Source organism: Pediculus humanus, genomic scaffold, assembly GCF_000006295.1.
Source record: "Pediculus humanus corporis 1103172108255 genomic scaffold, whole genome shotgun sequence".
In the NCBI taxonomy this organism is placed as follows: domain Eukaryota; kingdom Metazoa; phylum Arthropoda; class Insecta; order Psocodea; family Pediculidae; genus Pediculus; species Pediculus humanus.
The window spans coordinates 101,341-126,887 of NW_002987824.1; the positions used below are offsets into that span (position 1 = coordinate 101,341).

Sequence of the window (25,547 nt, forward strand, 5' to 3'; positions counted from 1 at the left end):
GGAAAACTCTAAAACGAGTTGAGTGAGGAAACGTACCTCGATACCTGAAACATTTTCTATTAAGTTTTTTTTTACCGTTTTTATGTTTTCCGACGTAATATTTTCGAATCGAATTAACAAATAACTAAAAAAATCAATCAATCAATCGAAACAAATTCATATATATAGATAAAATTTATAAGGAATCATTTATTTGTTATTAAATATTAATTAATCCCTATTAATCCCTGTTAATCCCTAATCCGAATTTTTTTAAAATTTTTTTTCATTGATTAATTTTTTTTTTTTTTTTTTATTTCCCCTAAAGCTCGTAATAGTTTTTTTTTTTTTTTTTTTAAATAATTATTACCGTTTTCAAATCGTAAAATGAATTAAAATTAATAATGGTGATAATAATGATAATAATAATAATAATGATGATGATGATTTGTGTTTTCAAGGACAAAAATGATTTCATCTTTTAAATGAATGCAAATTTTCTTGGCATTCATATGATGAGAATCATAGTTCGCTGCCAAGTTCTCCAGGGTATAAAATAGTTGTTATTGTTTAAAAAAAAAAAAAAAAAAAATTCCATTAAGCTCACGGTCCGACATCTTGAACTTCATACTTTTATCATTATTATTATCATCATCTTATTGCATATATATTTTAATTAAAAAATTTACACGTATATAAACGATTATTGTCATTAAAAAAAAAAATATTAAAGTCTTATATTTTCGTGCCCTCTTTTTTTTTCTTAAATCCGCTGTGGTTCCCTCCCCCTGCCTCACCCCCCCTTCTTCCCCCGCTCCACAATCCCTCCTCTTAATAATAATTACGCACATGCGTTCTTGACGTAAAGGAATCAATTTTGAAAACTCGTGGCATTATTACTATCATTATTATTATTAATGAATAAAAAAAAAAAAAGAAAAAAAAAATTTTTTTAAATAAAAATAAATCATTTATCGATCCAATATTAATAATAATAATAATAACATATCGATAAAGTTTCGTATTTTTCATTATTATTATTATTATTACGAGGAAAAAAATTATGTATGTGTGTGTGTGAGTGCGTGTGCGTTCGGTCGAATAAAAAAAAAAAAAATTTTTTTGTAGTAAATATACGCTTTGTAATTTTACGACATGTAAAAAAACTGCAACCACGACAACAATAACAACAACCAAAACAACTACAACCAAAAGATGAAAGAAACGTTTTAGGCTTTGACTCAATATTATTATTATTATTATTAACTTAAAACTATTAATCATTTAAAAGTAGTTAAAGGCGATTTTGAAAAAGGTATTTTATCAGGTTCAAATGTTTAGTTTAAATTTTTTTTTTTTGTAAGCTACCGGCGGCCATTTTTTAATCTTTTAAATTTTACCCCCGGATTTAAATCAAGTTTTTTTTCTTTTTTGCTGGTGTAATTGCTCGAGTAGATGAATAAAAAAAAAAAAAAAAAACTTTAAAGTAGATATAAAACGACTTTAATAAAAAAAAAATCACGTGGCATTAGAACATTTTAAAAAAATCATTATTATTATTTTTTCATATATAAAACAAACAACTTATTACTTCATTTATTGTTATTACCACGTTTGCAAGTTTTTTTACTATATATATATATTTATTTATTTATTAAAGTTTAAAAATAAAGATTAATTAATTAATAAATAAATAAATAAAAATTATGCAAATAATAATAATAATTTATTAGTTAATAAACGAGTTTATTGCCATTGAAAAGTTGTTAGTTTGTAAAAAATTTCATTGATTTTTTTTTTTTTTGTTAACAACCTTCAAATTATTTTTTTTGTATTATTATTATTATTATCATTACCTTTCGCTTACGATATTGCAGTTTGGGTATGATAAAAAAAAATGTTGATATGGCGAAGGTTAATAAAAAAAAAAAAAAAATTGAGGAGGTCAGTGAAATGAATGTTTTTTTTTTTTTCTTTGTTTGTTGTTTGTTTAATTGTTTTTTAAAAAAATTTTTCGAGTTGTATTGTTTGTCAAAAAAAAAAAGGGTAAAGTTGAAATAACTGTAGAACTGGATTGTAAAATCGTCTCGTATTATTATCATCATCATTCGTGAAAAGAAAGAAAGAAAAAAAAAAGTAATAATGATGATAATATGGAAGAAAGTTTTTTTTTTTTTTTTCTCTCTCCCATTTGCGAAAGGTCTAAAAATTGATTTTGAATTTTTTTTTTTTTTTTTACAATACGATATTTAACAGCAGGAAGAAAAAAAGAAATGCTGATGCTGCTGTTGCCCCCGACCTTGCGGAAATGACTTCTTTCACTTAAAAAAAAAAAAAAAAAGAAAAAAAAAAAAGGAAAAAAACCTTGTTGGAAAATTTTATTTTTAAAAAATTTAGGTCTTGCATTAAAAATTTTATTTCCAAGTTGTTTCGAATTCGAGAAAATTCTTTATTTCTATTTCCTTTAATTATAACTCGTTCGTTTCTTCATTCAGTTATTTTGTTTGTTTGCTTGTTTACGTTTTTCTTCTTTTGAGGTCATTTCCGTTTTCGTTATTAAAATATATATTAGGAGAGCGAGTTTCAACACGAATTTATTTTTCTTTTTTCATGGAATTTTTTTTTTTTTCGAAAAAGAATTTTCATCGCAACGAAAGTTTTTTTTTTTTTATTTATTCAAATATTATAATTTAATTAATTTTGTATATATTTGATGTGGGGGGAGGGGCGGAGGGGGAAGGGGGAGGATTCGTTTGAACTTTAATGTAAAAAAAAAATAAATTGGAGTTCGCGACACATCACGCATAACCGCAACCGTCAAATTTGGTGGCATTTTGTCGTTTCGTGTCGATATTCAAATATGGTAACTCGAAGAGAGGGCATGGACATCGGTCAAAAATAAAGGACAAGTTCGAGGAGTCTCTCCTCTTTTTTTTTCTAATTTATTTTATTTTTTTTTTTAAAGTCTCTTAAATCTTTTGTCAAGGACGATGAAACGAGTACCTAACAAAACCTAAAAAAAAAATAAAAAATTTTTTTTAGTCGTTTGCAAGGTCGTCGTCGTCACATCCTTTGATCTCGAATTTTTTTTTTTTTAATGTGATAGTTATTTTTTTTTTTTTAAATTATGTCGGGGATTAAAATGATGACGTAATAAGTAATAAATAATTTTTTTTTTTTTTTATTTTGAAATATAGATCGACAATATAAAAAATTGTCTCGGTTTTCTTGCGAGCATCGGAGTCAATCTCGATGATATCACTGCCAAAGATGTTCGAGAGGGAAATTTAAAATCCATACTCGGTTTATTTTTTTCACTTTCGAGACACAAACAAAAACAAAAACAACAACATCAATTATCGGCGGAAAAGGAAAAATTACAAAGGTTGCAACAACAGGAGCAAAGACAACAACAACAAACGCAACAGGAAGAAATGCCGCAACCCCGGTGAGTAGGAACTTTATTAACGAACAAAATGGGGGTGGGGGGAACACGGGAAAACTGGAGGAGGAAAGTACAATGAGTAGTATTACCTTATTTATTATATTTCCGTCAGCTGTTATAAAAAAAAAAACAAAATGGCCGACCGGCAAGGAATTGTTTTTTGCATTCGTTAAAATTAAATTTTTTTTTTTTTGATTGTTAATAACCGAACCAAAAAAAAAGGTTCGTTACACTAATTCTAATTTATTATTATTATTATTAATGAATTATTTATATGAAAATAATACAAAAAAAGTTCGACAACTGAAAAATCATCTCACTATGAATTTCCGGCGTTCATTTGCAACCTGAATTAATAAAAAAAAAAATTTTTTTTAACGAGCGGTCATGAAAAGAATATAAATTAATTCGTAATTTTTAATTGTCAAATTATTATGTGATTAATAATTGTAGACTTCCATCACCCTACAGACATGGAGGAGGTGGTGGTGGTGGTGTTGCAACAACCACTACAAACATACCCTTACCGACGACTCTTGCAAGAAGAGGAGGAGGAGGAATGGATAAGGGGAGACAACAGGGTGGGGTTACAATGGGACCAGGTCTTCTTCAACCTTCCAACGGTGAGTTTTTTTTTTTTTTTTTTTTTTGATTTAAGAACCCATTAAAAATCCGTGAAAAAAGTTCCCCTTTGCCAATCGTTAAATTGGGGGGAGGGGGGAAGGAAATTTTTTTCGAGGTCTCAGATGTTGGGTGAAAATGTTTTTTTTTTTTATTGTTTGGATTTGGATTTTTTTTTAAAAAGGTTTTAGGGGAAAGGGTGATGAAAAGAAAAAAGGTGAGGAAAGGTAAAAATAATATTATTATTATTCCCTAAAAGAGAGAGAGAGAAAAAATTTATTTATTTTTAATAATTTTGAAGAAAATTATTAATTTTTTATAAAATTATTATTTTACCCGTGAAATGATGATGCGTTTTTTTTTTTTTTTTTTTTTTTAAATTGAAACGAAGGAAAAGTAAAGGAACAAAATTATTATTTTGCCAGTTTAATGGGAAATGTAATTAATTTTAAATTGATATTTCCGCTTAAGCAAATTGTTTAATTAATTATGGGAAGTAAAAAAAAAAATAAAAATAAAAAAAAAGGAAAAAAATTTTTTTTAAACTAATCCCCGGATTAGGGTTTGAAAGGATTACATAAATAAAAATTAATTAATCTTTTTTAAAGTTCCTGTTTTTCTTTTTTTTCGTTTTTTTCGTTTTTTCTCCAGATTTTAATAATAACAGCAGTTTTCTTTCCCCATTTTTCTTTGTTTTTATAAAATGAAAACACGTGCTACATAAAATTTAGTTTGATGTTGATTTTTTTTGTTTTGTTTTGTTTTTCACGAAAAAAAATTAAATGGATTTAAAAAGCGACTTTGCGGACATTTTATCAACTAAGTTCACCAAAAACAGTTTATATTAGTTACTACTTTTTCTAACAGAATACGCTCGAGTTAATTCTTAAATGTAAAAAGGTTTTTATTTTATACCGATAGATGGCGCGCTTACTCATAATAAAAAAACAATTTCTTTTTTATTTTAATTTAATTAATTAAATTAATTAATTATCGATAAATTTTTATTTCGAAACAATAAGGCAAACGTATAAATTTAATTTAAAAAATTTAGCGAGAAAAATTAAAACGATTGTTAATTTATTTAGAATTTTTATTCACACTCTTTTCGAGTATAAAACGAAAAGAACTTTAAATGGAGTTTGTGATGTTTCTCTGATGAACTCAAGCTTTGCGCAGTGGCGATATCGTAACCAATGAAGGTTTACTGAGGTGCGATTATTGCTAGTTGAAAACTTATACCAATACCCCGCCTAGGAAATGTGTAATACCATTTCCTATGGCAATTTTTGAAAGCTTCTAAGGAAGCTGGCTAATTACGTTAAAAATAGTTTCAACTCCCTTGCCCCCCGAGTAGAAACTCCCCACTCGTGTCCCTTCCACTTTCACGTGTGATTACACGCACTCGTAGTGTACCTGTAGGCACGTAACGAACGCGTATCGTCATCAGTACCGTGGGCGTGTTTTTCATACAAATGAAACGTTAGGGTGGTCATAGAGTATGATAACAATAGTATTGTTTACATCACGTGATCCGTGACAATAAGTGAAAATCGATGTGAGAGGAGAATCCCTCAATGATAACGTTATCATAAATTGATAACGATTAAAAAAAAAATTACACATAAAATTTAATGATAATAATAATAATTTCGAATTTACAAGTTACACGAGGACGACTCGAGTTAATAAATTGTAATTAATATTAATAATAATAATAATTTTTTATTAGTGTCGGTCGGCAGCTTTTTTAGTAAATAAATTATTATTAATTAACGTAATTATTTAATTGAAAATGTCGCGTTTCTCGTTGGTGGTGGTTTTTTAAAAATTATTTTCCGACATTATAAATTTAAAAAGAAGAATTATGTAACGTTAAAAATTAATTTAAAAAAAAAAAAAAAAATGAAAAAAAATGAAGAAAATTAATTTTAATTGAAAAAAGGGGTTTTGGGGGGAGAGGGGAGAAAAGAAATGAGAATAAATTTTTTTTTTATATTTCTGGATGTTTCTGGAATAAAAAAAAAAAATGTATATAATAATGATGATAAAAGTTGAGTTTGAAGATCATAAAAAAAATTATTATTATTATTATTATTATTATAAACAGTAATAAATTATTGTGGGTTGCAAAAGAAATTTTTTTTTTTTTTTTTATAGCAAACGATATAAAGTTTTTCATTTTTTTTCTTTTTTTTTTTTTTTTTTTTTTTTTTTGGTATAAATCAATAAGGAAAAATGTTGTTGTTTGTTGTTGTTGTTTGTTGTTGTTGTTTGTCTTTAAAAAGGTTTTATTTGTTGTCATTTTTTTCTCCGTGAATTTTTTTTTTATATCTACTGGAAGAAAAGTCGTCGTGACGTAACATAAATATATATATTTATAAATATTTTTTTTTTTTTTTTTTAACGATCACGAAGATAAGGAAAATTTTCTGGAAGTTTCCAAATCTTTGACGACTCGGTATTCGTTTAAAACCTTAATAAAAAATAAATAAATAAATAAATTTAAATATATAAAAAATTACGATTCTAGATTTTTATAACTGATAAATATAATTCTGGAGAGAATAAAAACACGGGAATATTAATAATAATAATGATAATGATAATAATTTTTTTAATGATGTAAAATTAAGATAAATATTAACGATAAAGAAAAACAACAACAACATTCATTCCAGTTTATTATGGAATAACATTTAAGGAATTTTTTTTTTAAAGGAACAACCATTGTTGTTGTCGTTTGTATGCTGGAAAACGTTTTTTTTTTGGAGAAAATTATCGGAAAATATTATAAAATGAACGTTTGATTAATAATTTATTAATTAACATAATGGGTTAATTTTAGGAAAATTTTTTTTTTCGTCGTACTACGCTCGTCGTTTTTCTCCAGCAGTTTTAATTTATTTTAAATGTAAAAAAAAAAACTTTTCTCTCCCTCGGGATGTTGTAATTTATTTTCCTTCCAGAAGAAATAATGGAGTAAATTTTTTCAAGGGCGAAAAAAAAAAAAAAAATAAGATGAAAGTTTTTTTTTTTTTTTTTTTTTTTTTTTTTTTAATTCCAAACATTATTTATTTAGTATTAATTCTCCACAGACTGGAAAACAAAAAAAAAAAAAATTAAAGAACGTGGCAATAGAAAAGAAAAAAAAAAAAATTTGAAAATTCCATCATTTTTAATCATCTACGGTAATATTTCGTGGCCGTAACGTTTTTTTTTTTTTTTTTTTTTTTTTTTTTTTTTCCCAAGGCTATTCTTCCCATTATGATTTTCAATACACGTCACTTATATAGCGGATGTCGCGCACACATCACACACGTGACGTTAAACCCGGCACGTGAGACATAAGAATTAGAAAAAAAAGAGGGGGAGGGGGGTGTGGTGAAAAAAATAAAATAAGAGACCGTCTATTATATACGTATATATACGTGTAGTAATAATAATAATAAAAGGAGTTAAAGGACAAAAGTGGAGTTGTAGGGGGTCACGACCCCCCCCCCTCCCGAGTTCTCTTTCTTCTCTCGTGTCCGCAAAATGAGTCATGATTTGTTTTTCTGCAGCAGCAGCATCCATCTCTACCATTTCGTTTCTTTCATTTTTCTACTATTGATGTATTTTTTTCTCTTTTTCTATTCTTTTTTGTTCTTTAGAGGGGATGAACGATCAGGTTCGGATTGGACACTTTCCGGTTCGTATTGTATTTCACCATAATACGAATTCCCATTTTTATAAAAAATCATTTAATTAATGAAATGCTTTATATACGCGATGCATAAATAATAATAATGATAATAATGATGATGAGGTAATAATTACGTGCGTTTTTTTTTTTTTTTTTTTAAAGACAACCTGAGTAGGTTCGTCGTGACATTGTGGTGGTGGTGGTGGTGTTTAGTAATGGGTTTTTTGTACTTTGTTCAGCAACAATTTCAATTTTTTTTTTTTTTGTTGTTGTCTCGCGCGCACGTGTGTGTGTGTGGGTGTCTTACAAAGGCGGAAATTCTTTTTTATTACACCTTAAGGGGGGGCACAAGTGAACTCCTTTTGAAGGAGTGGTGTCAAAATTAAAACAAAGTCCAATCCACCGATTCTTGTTTTTAGTTAAGTTAAATTAAAAAAAAAAAAATAAATAAATGAAAATTACGTAATGATGATGATGATGACGATAATAATAATAATTATTATTATTATAACGAGTATATTTCCGTATAAACAATAGCAAAAGCTTTCACGTTTTAAATTTTATAATTTTTTTTTTTTTTAAATTTGTTGTCGTTTGTACGATTTCACGTATTTTCACATACGATATCACATTAAATTTATTATTATTATTAGTTTTTTGTAATATTACGATTAAACTAGTTTTTTGCTACGATTTATTATTATTATTATTATTATTACTAATCGCGAATAAAAATATTTAATAAAATAAATTTAAAAAAATAAATAAATAACGGATTATGATTATTAATAAGAAGTAAAATACCGGTCGCGGGTTAATTTTAAATATTAAAAAAAAAAAAATTTGTTAAAATGCCCCAAAATATAAATTTTTATAACAACAACAGCAACAACAACAATAATAATAATAATAATAATAAAAATAAAAATTTTAAAATTTGTTTTGATTCCGCTAAAATTTATAACGGTCGTTAATTCTATTACCGCATATATAAAAATAAATAAATAAATGATGATGATGATGATAATTTTTGTATTTTTCAAATATTAATTTAACGCAATAATAATAATAATAATAATAATAATAATAATAATAATAATAATAATAATAATAATATATTTATTAAGCAATAAAAAAGAAAATTAATTATTATTATATAGCAAGGAAATAAATATAAATATAGCATAAAGTTGAAATTTAAAAAAAAAAAAAATTGTGTCGCAAAACTTGTTTGTCTGATTTATAATCAATTAATATAATTTTTTTTTTTTTTTTTTAGACATTTATAAAATTATAATATGCGATACAAAAAAAAAAAAAAAAAAAATTATAAATGTATGCACGAATACATTATAGCGCTATAAAAAAAAATAAAAAAAAAATTCGTTCGATCAGTTTGAAATATTATGATTCGTAAATTTTTTTTTTTATAGACTTTATGATTCTGGTTTTACTGTTATTTATTTATTTATTTTATTTATTTATTTATATTATAAAAAATAGTTATAGCAATTATAGCACTAATGCCCGAGGAATCGTAATAATAATAATAATAATAATAATATAACCAGAAAAATTATTCAATATTAATTAACCCAGAATGCGCGTGGGTTTATTAAATTACTTTCGAGTTTTTTTTTTTTTAATTTTAATGTAGACCAATCCGAACCTGAAAATGAATAATAGTATCTCACCAGTTGAATGGAAGCGAATAATATGATGTGAGTGAGGGGGTCTCATTGGAAAACATTCACGCATAGAGAAAGAATACAAGTCAGTCATGTGCGTTTAGTGCATTTTGAGTGCGTGCGTACTAACGTTGTTGATTTTTTTTTTTTTTTTTTATTATTATCTCGGCGTTAATTATTATTATTCGTTAAAACTGTTTTTTTTTTTTTTTAATTTTTTTCCTCTTATTAAATATTTAAATGAACCATATGTTTTGTTGTCGTATGTTGTATACATTCGTTTAAAATCGTCTCGAATTTGTCGTCTGCTTTTTTTTTTTTTTTTTTTTTTTTTAAAGTAAATTTTGTTTTGTTTTTATTTTAAACAACGAGTTAAGTTTATATATATATTCGATTGTGTGCGAAAGTGCGATATAGTTTTAATTAAATATTTATTTATTTAATAGTTTTCGGTACGTAATATCAATTATTATTATTATTATTATTATTTATTTATTTATTTATTTTTGTCTCGTTTGGTTTCCCCACTCGTGAATTTCATTTCAACGAGAAACAATCGAAAATAGTTTTTGTTATGTGGGGATTTTCAAGTAAATTATTTATCCTTAGTTTTGTAGAATATTAAGAAAAAAATTTTTTTTTCCATCGACCCGCATTCCCATAATAATATAATAACCTTCTAATCGAATCCCTTTTTTCATTTCGAACGGGGATTAAAAAAAAAAAAAAAAAGATCCCCATTTACCCAAAATGCACCCAAGCACACACACACACACACACACAACTCCCAAAACAAATTTATTAATTATCAATTGTATTTATTCTTTTGTATTTCTTACGCTCTCTTTAAGGTATTATTATTATTATTATTATTTACATAAGTTGCGCGATGATGATAATAATAATAATAGTGACAATAATAAACAAAAATAATAATAAATTTATTTTTATTTATTATCGTTAATTACTTTTTGTAGTCGATAAAAAAATTATTTTTTTCATTAATTATTAATAATATTTTATAATCAGTGTAATGAGCAAGGGTTCAACGAACCCTTATCGACATTAACCGGGGAAAATTCAATTCAATTAATTAATTTATTTATTTTATGGAATAATAATAATAATAATAATAATAATAATAATAATAATAATAATAATAATAATTAAAAATAAATAATTTATTTATATTTGTCGAGTTTGTTAAAGTAAAAAGAGTAAAAAAAATTCATAAATGACATTATTATTATTATTATTTTGTTTTTTTGCAATCAAACGCAGGTTAACAACAACAGACGAAAAGTGAAATGACACGTTTTTATTATCATTATTATTATTGAAACCTTTTTTTTGTTTTGGAAAAGGATTGTATTTGTTCCAGAATTTTTTTTTTTTTTGAAATTATCGAAAACCGCTTTTTGATTTGCTCAATTTAATTCAATTTAAGTTTTTCTTTTTTTTTTTTTTTTTTTTTTCTCATTCGTCCGAAAGAATTTCCCGTTATTTTAACAACAGCAACAGGAACAACAACAACAGTAAATTCTTTTACTTTTCTTTTTTTTTCTTTTTTTCCTTTTCGGGATAATTAAATTACTTTTAATGAATTTATATATACGTTACGGGTGAACTGAATCCTGCTCTTTTCTCTCTCTCTCTCATAAATAAAAAAATTTTTTTTTAGGTTTTCGTAAAACGTATCGATATATTTTCACCTTTATTATTATTATTATTATTATTATTATTATTATCATCGACAAATCAGGTTTGGATTAGCGGTAAATTTTTTAAAGCGACGAAAAAGGGAAAAGAACAATTTCAATAAGTATACAATTTCAAATCAACTCGTCAATGTTTTTCTTTTTACAAAACAAAAGAGACAAAGAGAGAGAGAGAGAGAGTGAGAAAAAAGATGTTTTTTTTGTTTAAAATTTTCAATACCTTGTCGATTATTATTATTATTATTATTATTTTTACTTTAATGCAAGACAAGTTCTCGAGTCGGATTATATTTAAAAAAAAAAAAAAATTTAAATGTCTGTTGAATAAACAAAGAAAAATTTAATTATTTTTTATTCAAGACGTATTATTTTTATGTTAAGTAATTTTCTCAATAAACACGCACACGCACGCATGCACGCACTTACACACGCGAGTTCGTTGTCTGCTTTTTTTTTTGATATTCTCATAATTAAAAAAAAAAAAAAAAAACGTTCGACGATGTGCAATACACGACGAGGTGTGCTTCACACGTCGTTCGCGTTTATGATAAATTCAAGTTCAAAAAAATTAATTATCATACCTTTGTCGACCGTTTAATTAATTAATCAATTTATAATTTATGCATTTCACAGCATATAATAAATGCACATCGGCAAGCAGTTCGAGATCAGCAAGTCCCTCAAATGGTGGGGGGCAATTCATTTCCATACCTCGTCCGACAACGACAAGGAATTCATTAACGGAAAAACAAATAGAATCTAATGGGTGAGTAAAAAAAAAAAAATTTCTTTTTTTTTTTGTTGTTGTTGTTTATTTTTCCTTAATCCGTCCCTGTTTCTCTCTATCCCCTCCCTCTCTCTCTCTCTCTCTCTTTCTTTCAAATTTTAAAGAGTGTCATTTTCACATTAATTATAATAATTTTCTACAGACAGTCGTCGTCTAATCGCCATTATTTAATTTTCATCATGTAATTCGAGAATAATTTTTCCATTTAATTTGTTTTAAAATCTTTTCTCTCTCTCTCTCTCTCTCTCTCTCTCTGTCTCTGTCTCTCCTCCTCACTCTTTCCCTCCTCCCTCATCTTGTTCTCTTCCTTTGTTTGTTCGTAATAAAAAACTTTTTTTTTTTTTTGGTAATTTAAAAAGATTTTTACGAGTCTTGTATTGACTAATCAAACACCACGCATGTACACACGCACACACACACACACTCACATTTTCCAAACCCCACGAATTTAAAACTCTTTAACTTTATTTTATCATCATCAACATCATCATCATTATTATTATTATTATTAAAATTATTATTAAAGTTATGAATGTCATGTTTAAATTAAACGCGAAAACCAGTTTTGTAAATTGGGAAAAATAAAATATATATATGCGTATGCGTATGATATATGAAATATGATTTTAAATATCGTTTGTTGTTGTGGTTGTTGTTGTTGTTGTTGTCGTTGTCGTCGTTGTTAATTCCACATAAAATTTAATGTTGTTAATAACGAAACTTTTTTTTTTTGCCTTTTTTACTTAGAATACATATTTTTTTTAAAGTTTATGAAAAAAAAAAAAAAAAAAAATTTAGGAGCTCAACCGTAAAATTTTAATGATTAAAAAAGTTTATAAGGTACTGTTAGTTAGTTAGTTATAAATTAGTTAACAAAATTATTATTATTATTAATGTTATTTTAAACATTCGTTCGTTCGTTCGTTGGTTCGTCTATTGAGATAGAGACTTTTGTAAATTTTTGGCTGAAATGGGGGACATTGTGGATTTTTTTTCTCCCCCTTCCCTCCCCCCGAAACATTCGCGCACGCGTTATTTTAAAAATATTACGTTAAAAATTAATTATTTGTTTTTTTTTTTTTTTTTTCCCCACCGACATTTAAAAATGTTTTTGACGAAGAAATAAGAAAGAAAATCCGCTTTAAAAGAATTAAAAACATTTTTTAAAAAATTTTCCTTTCTTACACACGTCGTGTCACACGAAAATATTCGTGTCACTAATCACTCTATAAATTTCTCTTTACTGTAGAAACAAATGGAATATTTTTCTATTGAATAATCATAACTCAAATCATTCGCAAAAATAACACAATAAAAAAACTATTTTTAATTTTTTTTTTCCCCCTTAAAATAAAGAAATAAAACATGTTTTAGTTTCGATAGGTTTGTTAAAGGTTTGGAAAACTTTTGTGGTTTTTTAAACAAAACAAAACCGCCAAAAATAATTATTCTATGGTTTTAAATCACTTTTGAAAATCCCTTTCCGTTATCGTTTACGTCATCAACATCATCATTATTTCTATTATTTTTGTACGTTAAAACTTTACGGTTTTTAAATATAATAACGGTTTGTTTGTTTGTTTGTTTGTTTTAGATTAAAACAACCGTCGCTGAGCGGAAGTCGAACTTCTCTTCGCGTTCCTGCCGTCAGTCCTTACGGTCAATCCCAAAATCCCGGTTTGAAAAATTCAATGTTGGAAAAATTTAAATTGTTCAATGCCAAAGATAAAGAATCTAAAATAGGTACGGGAAATTCTAAAAGAACTTCTAGTTCAAGCGGATTCAGTTCGGCTAAATCTGAACATTCGGATTCGTCTACGAGTCTCTGTAGCGATGCCAAACAAATAGGGTGAGTAGTTAGTTAGTTAATTGACGCCATTTTTTTTTTTTTTATACAAATTGATAAATGATAAAAACTAAATTTATTTTTATATTTTGTTTTTTTTTTTTTTTTTTGTAGTTTAATTAACGAAAAAACTGATATCGTTCAATTAAATCATCAAATCCCTCACGTAGATCAATCGAATATAGTCAAATACAAAGGTACTACTCGTACTAAAATAGCCAAAACAAATTGTGACAAAAAACAAAATTCGCCGAAGTTGAAAAGAATGATAGAAGCGGAAGTGAAAAATCCCAAACAAATGACGAAAAACGATAAGGTTCGCGGTATAGCAGACGGAGAAAGGAAAATTGTGAATTGCATCGACGAAACTTCGTCGCAACAACAACAACAAACAAAATTAAACATAATGGAATCGGAAAAAGAACAAAAACCAAAACAAAATTCTTACAACAAAATGGAAGGGTATCAAGACAATCCGATAAAAACGTCAAATTCTACGGGAATTCCAAAACCCATGGCAGCCGTCAAAGGCACGACCAAAACTATGACGAATCCAACGGAAATGAATACGTTAAAGGGAAAATCATCGTCCGTTGCAAGGATTCCGCCGGGTGGGGAAAGCGAAAAACAAAAAAGAGACGATGTTTGCGTTGCGATGGTGTCACCCATGAGAACCTCGACCGTCAACGATGAGGATAAAGAAAACGACGATGAGAAAAGGATCATCGTCGTCGAATCGGATAAAAAATTAAAAGATGTCGAAGAAGAAGAAGTTATGAACGTTAAACCCATGTCACCTCTCATGAACGGTGGATACCGTTTGGGTAATCACGCGACCCTTCATTTCACACATCCCGGATGCCTGAACAACGTTCAATCATCAAAAAACATTTACTATTCACAAATGTCAACAAATCCAAACATTGTCAATTTAGAGAGCATAGACTTGGCCATGAGTAAGACCATCATCATCCAATTATATATATATATCACTTTTTCTTATTTTTAATTAAATTAATTCATTTTTCAATTTCTTTTTTTTTTTTTTGTTAAGATGGCGGCATGGACATGTTAAAAACAATGAACAAAGCAAATCTTATACAAGATTCAAATTCCGGTTATGTTTCCGACACGGGATATTCGAAAAGGAAACAACAACAACAACAACAAAAGTAAGTTTTTTTTTTTTTTTATTAATCCACGTGTTATGTATGCATACGCACACGCGTAAATTTGATTTTCTGAACAAAATTTTGAACGAAATTTTTCTAATAAGGAAAAAGAAAACCAACAAAGGAAATTTTTCCTTTATTTATCGATTAGTGTTGTTTAGTCATAAATTTTTTTGATAGTGGAAAATGGTTTGAAACTTTTGAAAATTTGTCGTCGGTTGTTCGTGATTTAAACTCACGTTTGTTTAATTTTCATAACAAAAACTTTTCGCCCAACTTTTAACACCCCAAACAACAACGTAAAATATCTTTAAATTTAACAAACCGAGAGAGAGAGAGAGAGTGAGAGAGATGAATGAATCGCGACACAAACGTTAAAACGCAAAAGAAAAATTATTATTATTATTATTATTATTATTAATATCATTAATATTATTTTACGTTATGAAAGTTAATGCACTCAAATAAAAAAAAAAAAAATTGTGTAATGGCGACGTAAACGGTAGCCAAAAAAAAAAAAAAAAAAAAATAGCACGAACGTACCGCTAATTTGTTTTTTTTTTCTTTGCACGGAATATAAAATGATGACGTTACCCATTACCCGTTTCCGTCGTTGCGTAATTTTTTTATAAAAAAAAAAAAAAAAGTGAAAATTTTCTTTGTCGAAATTATGAAATTTTTTCGCACGGGAAATATATTCTGAGAGAGAGAGAGAGAGAGAGAGAGAGGTGTCGTCGTCACATAAGCAATTTAACGCTACATATATTTTTTTTTTTGAGTGAAAAAGAAAATGCGCAAGCAGAAGACAAAAGAGAAAAAAAAAAGGAAAGCAGACGACGAATGAGGGGAGGGAGAGAAAATGCGGAAAAATTTTAAATTAAATCCGAGTAAAATTTTTCGTGGAAACGTTGAATTGCGAAAACAAACGGGAAAAGGAAAATTTTTTTATTTGAATAAAAAGGGCGTATAAAGAGAAAAAAGAAAATTTTCGAGAGGGAGAAGGAGAGGGGAGGAGAAAAAGGTGGCAAGAAAATAACGGTTGTGGTAAAAGTGCCACCATTTTCCATTTCGAATAGAAAATTTAAAGCGATGGAGAAAAAGTAATAATAATAATAATAAAATTTATTCGAATTTTGCGCCTAATGAAAAACCGACATTTCAATAATAATAATAATAATAATAATAATAATAATAATAATCATAAGAAAAGCATTAATAATAATAATAATAACAATAATAAAAAATTATTATTATTTTAATAATATTTTGCTGCGGTTAAGAAGGAAAGAAAGACAGGGGGGAGAGAGAGGGAGGAGGGGAGGGAGGGAAAAAAGGTTTGGCCGTATATATTTATTAGGGTGAAATTTATTAGTTAGAATTTTATTCACCAGATGGTTCTGATGCGCATTTACTCAGCTGTTGTTAGAGCCACCCTCCCCGTAACCTATGGTTACCTCGGCATTGATTTCCTTCAAGTTTTTTTTTTTTTTTTTTTTTTGGGAGTAGTTAGGGAGAGGGGGGATGGAAAGAGGGGAAGTGGAAAAGAGGAAGAAGAGGGAGGATGGAAAGAGGGGAAGTGGAAAAGAGGGAGGAGAGGGGGAACGGGAGTCGGAGCCGTTCTACGATCACTTTATCTGTGTCAAATGTTTTTTGTTCGCTCTTAAAATCGCATAGTATTTTTTTTCTTATTTTTTTTTTCGCCTCCATGTTTTTTAATTTTCCGACATTTTCTTTTGTTATATGTCGTAGTTGAAGCAGTTTTTTTTTTTTATTTAATAATGTGTATTTTTTTTAAAATTATTATTTAATAACTTTTTTTTTCGTTGTTGTTGTTGTTGTCTTTTACCGGGGATTAATCCGACCGAATATAAAACGTATTTATTAAACAAAGCGTAAGTTGTACACTATTATTATTATTATTATTATTATTATTATTATTATTATTATTTTTCTATGAATTTTTATAGGGAAAATAAAAAGTACGAAAATGCTTATTTACTATATAAAAAAAAAAAAAAAACTCGTTTTTCGAATTTGGTGAGTCACGTAGTTAGTACACGGATGCAAATTTATTATTATTATTATTATTATTATTATTATTATTTTTAAGGGATAGACAAAAGAAAAAATGAATCATTCAAACAAAAAAACAATTTCTCCCGTGTATAAAAAAAATTTTTTTTTTTTTTGATGAAAATTTTTCTTTTAAATTTTCATCAATATTTGGGGCTTCTTTTCAAAAAAAAATGTTTCGAAGCCCCCCCCCCCTTTTTTTTTCTTTTAAGCTAATAAGTTTAGCTTAGTCACATATACATACATTTTTAAAAAAAATTTATTGTTAAAAGACGTGCTTTTTTAAAAAAATTTTTCGTTAACCTACATGCCTAAAATTAATTTTTTCCAATTCAACATACATAATTTTTCCTTTGTTTTATTTAAAAATTGTAAAAAGATTATAATGTAATGGTAAATTTCATTAATTTAAAATTTCTTTAAGGTTTTTTTTTCTGTTTTTCTTTTTTTTTTTTAGTAAAAATGATGTTAACGGTTTTTCCGAACAAAAATTAAACGGTTGCACGGGGGAAAATTCATTTGGAATTCCAACGCAGGAAAATAATATAATTGAGGGTAAAAGTACAACCGGCACCGGCGAACTGTCGTCCGATCAGGAATATTTTAGAGACGCCAAGGTATGAGAGTGATTTAGTATTATTTGTTTAAAATTAAAAAAAAAAAATAAAAAGTTATCCGGAGATTAATTTAATTCATTTAACTGATTATTTTTTTTTAGGGGTCGGTTGGTTCAAATTCGAATCAATGGACGTCCCAAGGAGACTTTCGTCAATCCCCGATAAATTACAGGCCGGGAATCAGTCGATCATCGAATAGAAAATCCGATTCAGGTCAGCAAACGGATGCTAGTGCCTTTCGACCCATTCAAAATAATCAATGGAAAAAATATCAGAACGACGAACAAAACAAAACGGATGATCACATTATAAGAACGAGAGAGCGGAAAAGTCCCGTACCGAATGGGGTAAGCAAAAAAAGTAAACCGGGTAAAGTTATGGGAGTGAAAGATGATTCCGGATGTAAGCAAAATGGAAGTGATCCAAAGGGAAAAGTCAAAGGAGTTCCTTTGAGTTTTGGTTACGTGAAACGTAGCACTACTAATGGTGGAACGACACCCGCTGGAAAATCGGAAACGAAAACGGCTCAAGTGTCAGCTGTGCCGAGGACGAAAGTAAAAGTTTCTGGAGGAACTCAAACAACGAGCGATTTAGCTCATTTTAAATCTTATTCACTCACTGGAGCATCCGCCAATCAATTGTCTCAATGTGTTCGTGAACGGCTTTTGGGGTCTCAAAGTTTACCAAAGCCAGGTTTGGAATTTTATTTTCTTTTTGCACGTGCATTTAAATTTTTTTTTTTTTTTTTTTTTTTATTAGCGTTATTAAAATATCGTAAATTATCAGGTTCCAGCGAATATGCTGCATTATTTCAACAGCACAGACAACAACAACAACATCAGCAAAGACAACATAAACCGACTGATGGTTCGCTCTCCGACACTACTTACTCCAACTATTCGGAGATTCACGATTATTATTCGAATAACAGTCCTTACAGTTCTTGGCTCAGAAACAGCTCTACCTACACAGCTTCTTTACCATCGAGAACTAGCACGGGTAAATATATTTTTAAATCATTAATATTATTCCCTCTTCCACTTAAGAACGTGGTTTACAAAAATTATCTGTTTTAGGATTGATCGATACAGAAAGTCTAGAATCTCTTAGCTCTCTTCCGGCTCAACTTCAACACAGAGCTAGTTTAACACACACGAGACTTTTATTAAACCAGCGAGAGGGAAGCGCGTCACCTAGTCACAGGTTAAATAGAAGTAACAGTATTAGATCAACAAAATCTGAAAAATTATATCCTTCGATGTTGCAAAGATCCGATGATGCTGATCCTTACTACGGCATACCTATTAACAGTATGCCATCCAAACATAATCATGCATCGCAACCCACGAGTCCTACACCCAGCCAACTGTCGCAAGGAGTTCAAGGTCGTTTTAATTATTCTCTTTCGCCCATCAGTTCATCGTCTTCTAGTCACGGTTTAAATCGCGGAAACATGACCATTTACAATCATGGAAATATGTCTAAAATACCCGGAAATGACGATGACAGTAAGTTTTTCATGAATGTTTTTTTTTTTTTTTTTTTTAAATAAAGTTTCGAATTTTTGTTTTTCTTTTTAAAAAAATAATAATAATAATTGATCGTGTTTCAGTTCATGGTTCTTCCATAAGTTTGGTTTCTACTGCTTCGTCACTTTACAGTACGGCAGAAGAAAAACAAGCACACGAAATAAGAAAATTACGAAAAGAGCTGCTCGATTCTCAGGAAAAAGTTTATACACTCACAAGTCAACTGTCGACCAACGTAAGCTAAGCTCGTCGTTAAAGGATATGACTTCGATCTATTTAGAAGAAAATAAATTTTTTACAATTTTTTAATTTTTTTTTTTACAGGCTCACGTGGTTTCGGCATTTGAACAATCCTTGTCGAGTATGACGCAAAGACTTCAACATTTGACTGCTACCACGGAAAAAAAAGATCAAGAACTATTGGAATTGAGAAAAAATATCGAACTTTTAAGAAAGCAAAGCAAAGAATTACAAAACTCTTCTTCATCAAATTTACCACCAGGAACTCCTTGTCTATCCAAAAAGAACATGCCCAATTCTGATGATTTGATTGTAAACGGTAAAGCAGCACGACAAAACAACACAAATTCAAAAAATTTTTTTTTCCTTTTATATTTATTTTGATGAAAGTTCACGATTGAGTTTTTTTTAAAATAAAAAAACAAAATTTCCTTTTAGGTGCTTCTCCAATGACTCGTCAATTGTCCACGGATTCCGTTTCAAGTTTGAATTCTCTGTCGTCTGCTTGTAGCATTTCGAGTTCGGCCAATTGTTCATCAGGGAAATCGAAAAAGAAAAAGAAAGGATGGTTGAGAAGTTCTTTTAGCAAAGCTTTTTCTCGTTCGCGTAAAAACAAAAATGGATCCGTATCCGACGTTGAGGATTTCAGGAGACTCCAAACAAACGGAGATATAATTAACAACACAGATATTTCGGCTCCGTCATCTCCGCTCCTCAACAATCACGTTCTCAACACGAGCTCTCAAAATTTAAAAGTCAGCCAGTCTTCATCTGCGTAAGTTTAATATAAAAAAAATCTAGATTTTTCTCTTTTTTTCTCTCTCCATCGATCGGAGTATGACGTCAATTTTTATTTTAGAATTTACAAATCTAAAGAAGAAGAAGAAATGTCCGAATGCGAATTGGTCGAAGATCTTAAAAAACAACTCCGGGAAAAAGATCTCGTTTTGACGGATATCCGGTTGGAAGCGCTAAGTTCGGCACATCAATTGGAATCATTGAAAGACACGGTGATTAAGATGAGGGTGCGTAAACAAATCCCTTTTTCCTAATTAAAAGTTTAATTTCATTTTACTCGTAAAAGTCTTACTGTTGTTTTCTCTTATCTTTTTTTTCCAGAACGAATTGTTGAATTTGAAACAAGACAATGAAAGATTACAAAGAATAGTTACGAGTAAGTCACTCACGTCATCTCAAAGTTCTGTTAACCATTTAGGAAGTTTAGACAGAAGATTTAGCCTGCATGAAAATTCTTTGGCGGCGCTTTCGAATACTTTTGCTCAAGGTAAGCGGCGCTAATAATAATCTTAATAATTTTCATTTAAAAAAATGTTTATTTTCTTATTTTACTTTCTTTTTTCGAAGAAACCGAAGGCGGTAAACGCATCCTCGTATCGGTACTACTCGGTTCACACGGAGTTTTTCACAAATACATGGAAGACAATTGCAAATCTGAAACTGTGATAGCCGCAATTTACGTAAATCCAAAAACTCAATGGGAAATGTTGGACAGCATGGTTAGAAAAATGTTCAAAGAATACGTTCAAAGATTGGATCCGTCTTCGGGTCTCGGATTAAGCGGAGAATCAATATGGAGTTATCACATAGGAGAAATAGTTCGTTACAAAGATTCCGTTCTTCCGGATCTCCTTCCGTATGCTTATTTAATCGAAGAAGAAGACACACTTAAAATATGTTTAAAGGGAGCTATCAACAATGGAAGTTTAGACGCTTTAGCTTTTGAAACTCTTATTCCAAAATCCATAATTCAAAGGTGACGATAAAATCAAATTAATATCCTAGTAATTAAGTATCGCAAAAATACATTTCAAATGATATAACTAACTTTCTATTTTTTTTTTTTCTCTTCAGGTATGTTTCACTTCTTAGCGAACACAGAAGAATAATTCTATGCGGACCATCAGGCACTGGAAAATCGTATTTGGCTAATAAATTATCGGAATTTTTGGTATCGAGAATTGGAAAAGAATCAATGGCGGAATCCATCGCCACATTTAAGTACGTAAAATCTCTTTATTCGTTTTGTCTTCTTCCATATGAGAATGATTACCAATAAAATTTTCCTCTCGTTCCAGCGTGGATCACAAAAACAGTAAAGAATTAAGACAATATTTGACAAATGTAGCGGAGCAATGCGAGAACAACGCCGGTGATTTACCATCCGTTATTATTTTGGATAATCTTCATCAGGCTTCGTCGCTGGGTGAAGTTTTCAATGGTTTCCTTAGTTCGAAATACTCAAAGTGTCCTTTTATAATTGGTACGATGAATCAAGCGACTTGCTCCACTACAAATTTACAATTGCATCATAATTTCAGGTGATTGATTGTAATTCCAATTGTTTTCCATGTTATTTCAATGTTAAAAAATCTCATTCACGTTTTCATTCTTGTAAACATTCACTTTTTCAGGTGGATACTATGTGCCAATCACATGGAACCAGTAAAAGGTTTTCTTTCGCGGTATCTTAGGCGACGAACCGTCGACAGCGAGTTGCGTGATAATGCACATAACAATGATTTAGCCAGAGTTATAGAATGGATACCAAAAGTACGTTTCATTTAACACTTCTATACAAAATGACAAAACTTAATTATTGAACTTTTTGACTCTTTGAAAAATTTTCTTCTTTCAGGTGTGGCATCACATAAACAAATTCATTGAAATGCACAATTCCTCCGACATGACAATAGGACCGAGATTGTTTCTTCTATGTCCCAACAATGCGGAAAACAGTCAGGTTTGGTTTACGGATTTATGGAACTACGCCGTCGTACCTTACTTGATGGATGCCGTCAGGGAAGGCCTTCAATTGTATGGTAAACGTGCAGCTTGGGAAGATCCAACACAATTCGTAATCGACACCTATCCTTGGGTCGAAGACTCTTCGAACGGAGGACCGGAGGCTCTGTTGAGGTATGTAACTTTTCTAATAAATTTTTCTACATTTTCTTCTAGTTATTACCCGGATGTCCCATAAGTTTCTTCCCTTTTCCCTTGTTGTGAAGTGAATTCACAATACTTGTTGTTTGAGGTCGATTTAGTAGATTGTATGTGAACCGTTCCCTTCCATTCCGTTCCTTCTTTCATCTTCCAGTAAGCTTCATTATGCCCTATTTTCCAAATGCGTTTCACGTAAGTAGGGAGGTTGAGGTAGAGCGTCCCAAACTGCGAACTGTAATAATTTTAGTCTCACGATCCTTGAAACACGTCTTCTTGCGATGTCGAGATGGAAAACGACTCCTCGTCGGATCGCCGGTTCTGAACGTTTCTCTCTTCGTAGTTGATCGAGTTGATTACAATATTTCTCAGCATTCATCGGTTCACCTCGAAGAAGGAGCTCGTAGTGCACTACATCTCTTCAGTCCAACCAAATGGATAAAAGAACTCTCTTCAGATGAATCCAGGCTTCGCAACAGCTGAAGATCTATTTTCCTTGGACCAAGTGCGTAAAAACGCACTTCGACGAAACGCAAGTACGGAGGATGAGGTGGAGCGTCCCAAACTGCAGTCTGTAATAATTTAGTCTCACGATCCATAAAACACGTCTTCTTGCGATGTCGAGATGGAAAACGACTCCTCGTCGGTTCGCCTCTTCTGACCGTTTCTCTCTTTCGTAGTTGATCGAGTTGATTACAATATTTCTCAGCATTCATCGGTTCACCTCGAAGAAGGAGCTCGTAGTGCACTACATCTCTTCAGTCCAACCAAATGGATAAAAGAACTCTCTTCAGATGAATCAAGGTTTCGCAACAGTTGAAGATCTATTCTCCTTGGACCAAGTGTGTTTTCCAGATACGTTTTGATGCAAAATCCAATTTTCGTCTGTCCCACGTACCCTATATTGCGGATTTTCAGAGAGTGCAGTCTTGATAAGGTCCACATCCGTCGTTACTGGGCGCCCTCTGCGATCTTCATCTTGCAAATCAAAATTCTCTAATTCTAAACGACTCCTCGTCGGTTCTCCAGTTCTGACCGTTTCCCTCTTTCGTAGTTGATCGAGTTGATTACAATATTTCTCAGCATTCATCGGTTCACCTCGAAGAAGGAGCTCGTAGTGCACTACATCTCTCCAGTCCGACCAAATGGATAAAAGAACTCTCTTCAGATGAATCCAGACTTCGCAACAGTTGAAGATCTATTCTCCTTGGATCAAGTGCGTTTTCCTGACACGTTTTGATGCAAAATCCAATTTTCGTCTGTCCCACGTACACTATATTGCGGATTTTCAGAGAGTGCAGTCTTGATAAGGTCCACATCCGTCGTTACTGGGCTCCCTCTGCGATCTTCATCTTGCAAATCAAAATCCCCGGCTCTAAACTTCTTTAACAAATTACGAACGGTCCTCCTAATGGTCGTAGTAACACTCCCGTAAACGGTGCGAATCTCGTCTGCAGTGTCCTTTTCACTATTGCCTTTTTTAAATCCGTGATGTATAACATGTTGCAAATTCTTCTTTTGGCTCTTCTTATTCCAACGGGGTAGAAACAAATTTAAAAGTCTTTTTCACCAACCAAACTTATTTTGAAGAAGCTCCGAGACGATTGAAACCCATGTCATAAACGGCCAAGAGATAAGCGCCTGCAATTTAAATAAATACAACCATTCAAACTCATTTTTTCCTTTTCTTTTTTTAGAATAAGACCAGAAGACGTTGGATTCGATATGAACGGAAGTTCGGATTCCAACCGAACGGCTTCAAAAACTACATCGAACCAATCTGACTCCGATGGAGATCCTTTGGTTAGTATTATCCGTTACAAATTCAAATATCTTTACTATATAATTAATTCTTGCTATTCGTCCCATTAAGCTAAATCGTATTAATAATAATATTAATAATAATATTAATAATAATTATTTTCTTCAGTTGAACATGCTCATGAGACTCCAAGAAGCGGCTAATTACACGAGAGGACAAATAAACGGCAATGAAAAAATCGAAAACAGACAAGGAAAACCCGAATCCATTCCGGAAATTATGGAAAATTCGAAAACGTCGGAATCCTGTTTTTAATTGCAATTCAATGCAATGCCGGAATTTAAATTTCGCGTTTTTTACATTTAAACTCGTTGACAATACATATATGAGGCTTAAATAATAATTTAGTTTGTATATTTTAGACGGCTTTTTTATATATATATATATATATATATAAGTAAACCTTTTTATCGGTGCAATAACAATAATTATGTACCTCTTTTTTTATAAATATTTGTTATAAATAATAATAATAATAATAATAATAATAATAATAATAATAATAATAGTAATAATAAACTTGGTAGAATTTAACGTAAAAGAAAAAAAAAACCTATTTCGCTATTTTTTAAAAATGAATAAGCGTAAAAAAAAAAATTTTCCGACGACATTTTTTCTAATTAACTTCGCGTCCTCTAAGAAAACAATATTAGGTTAAATTTCGCGTTTTAAATTTTTTTACGTTTCGAACGCTGTCGTATGTCAAAAAAAAAAAAATTCGTTAAAATTTTCCGATTCGCTTTTTATAAATACTTATTTTACGTGCCTCTCTCTCTCTCTCTCTCTCTCTCTCTCTCTCTCTCTCTCTCTCTCTCTATATATATATATATATATATATATATATATATATATATATATATATATATATATATATATATACACGAAAAAAAAATATACAAAAAAAAAAAATGTCAAGATGCCAAATGAAAAAGAATAAAGTTTTTATTTTTCATTGTCCCTACCCTTTAATTAAATCAATGTAATTCTTCTTTATGTTTTTACTAGAAAAAAGAAAAAAATCGGCGGTGACGTCATCTTTTTTTAAAAAAAAATTTCGCGCCGAAAATTTGTAAATATGACAAAAAAAAAAATATTTTTTTTAAAATTGTTTAGTTTAAAAAATTTTCTTTCTACGTCATAATAATAGCTTGTTATTTTTTTTTATTATTTTTCGCTTTGCTTAAAAAAAAAAATTTAGATGTGAATATAATAGAAAAAAAAAAAAAAAAAAAAAAAAAAAAAAAAAAGGGTTTAAAGGGTTTCCCCAATCCCCTAAAATAAATTTTTTTTTTTTTTACCTTTTTTTAAAAGAAATTAAATAATAAAAAAAAAAAAAAAAAAAAAAAAAAAAAACCAAATGGGTG

At 29.5% G+C, this 25,547-nt stretch overlaps 3 protein-coding genes across 3 annotated transcripts; all 3 read left to right on the top strand.

Moving 5' to 3' along the window:
• Nucleotides 1-2,839: 2,839 nt before the first annotated feature.
• Phum_PHUM479030 (uncharacterized protein) lies at nt 2,840-4,102 on the top strand (the record flags this gene model as incomplete). The annotated part of the gene is made up of 5 exons (XM_002430385.1): nt 2,840-2,870; nt 3,022-3,032; nt 3,177-3,427; nt 3,878-4,047; nt 4,083-4,102. The coding sequence occupies 5 exons, from the start codon at nt 2,840-2,842 to the stop codon at nt 4,100-4,102; spliced, it is 483 nt and encodes a 160-aa protein (XP_002430430.1).
• Nucleotides 4,103-13,614: 9,512 nt separating this feature from the next.
• Nucleotides 13,615-15,224, top strand: Phum_PHUM479040 (uncharacterized protein; the record flags this gene model as incomplete). The annotated part of the gene is made up of 4 exons (XM_002430386.1): nt 13,615-13,772; nt 13,884-14,725; nt 14,824-14,941; nt 15,122-15,224. 4 exons carry the CDS (start codon nt 13,615-13,617, stop codon nt 15,222-15,224), a joined length of 1,221 nt encoding a protein of 406 aa, XP_002430431.1.
• A 1,670-nt stretch (nt 15,225-16,894) lies between these two features.
• Phum_PHUM479050 (uncharacterized protein) lies at nt 16,895-24,438 on the top strand (the record flags this gene model as incomplete). Its single annotated transcript, XM_002430387.1, has 16 exons — nt 16,895-16,990; nt 17,551-17,631; nt 17,733-18,324; nt 18,708-19,139; nt 19,244-19,395; nt 19,485-19,719; nt 19,839-20,175; nt 20,260-20,425; nt 20,520-20,685; nt 20,766-21,174; nt 21,273-21,419; nt 21,497-21,739; nt 21,833-21,971; nt 22,057-22,337; nt 24,059-24,164; nt 24,292-24,438. 16 exons carry the CDS (start codon nt 16,895-16,897, stop codon nt 24,436-24,438), a joined length of 3,729 nt encoding a protein of 1,242 aa, XP_002430432.1.
• Between the last annotated feature and the right edge of the window lie 1,109 nt (nt 24,439-25,547).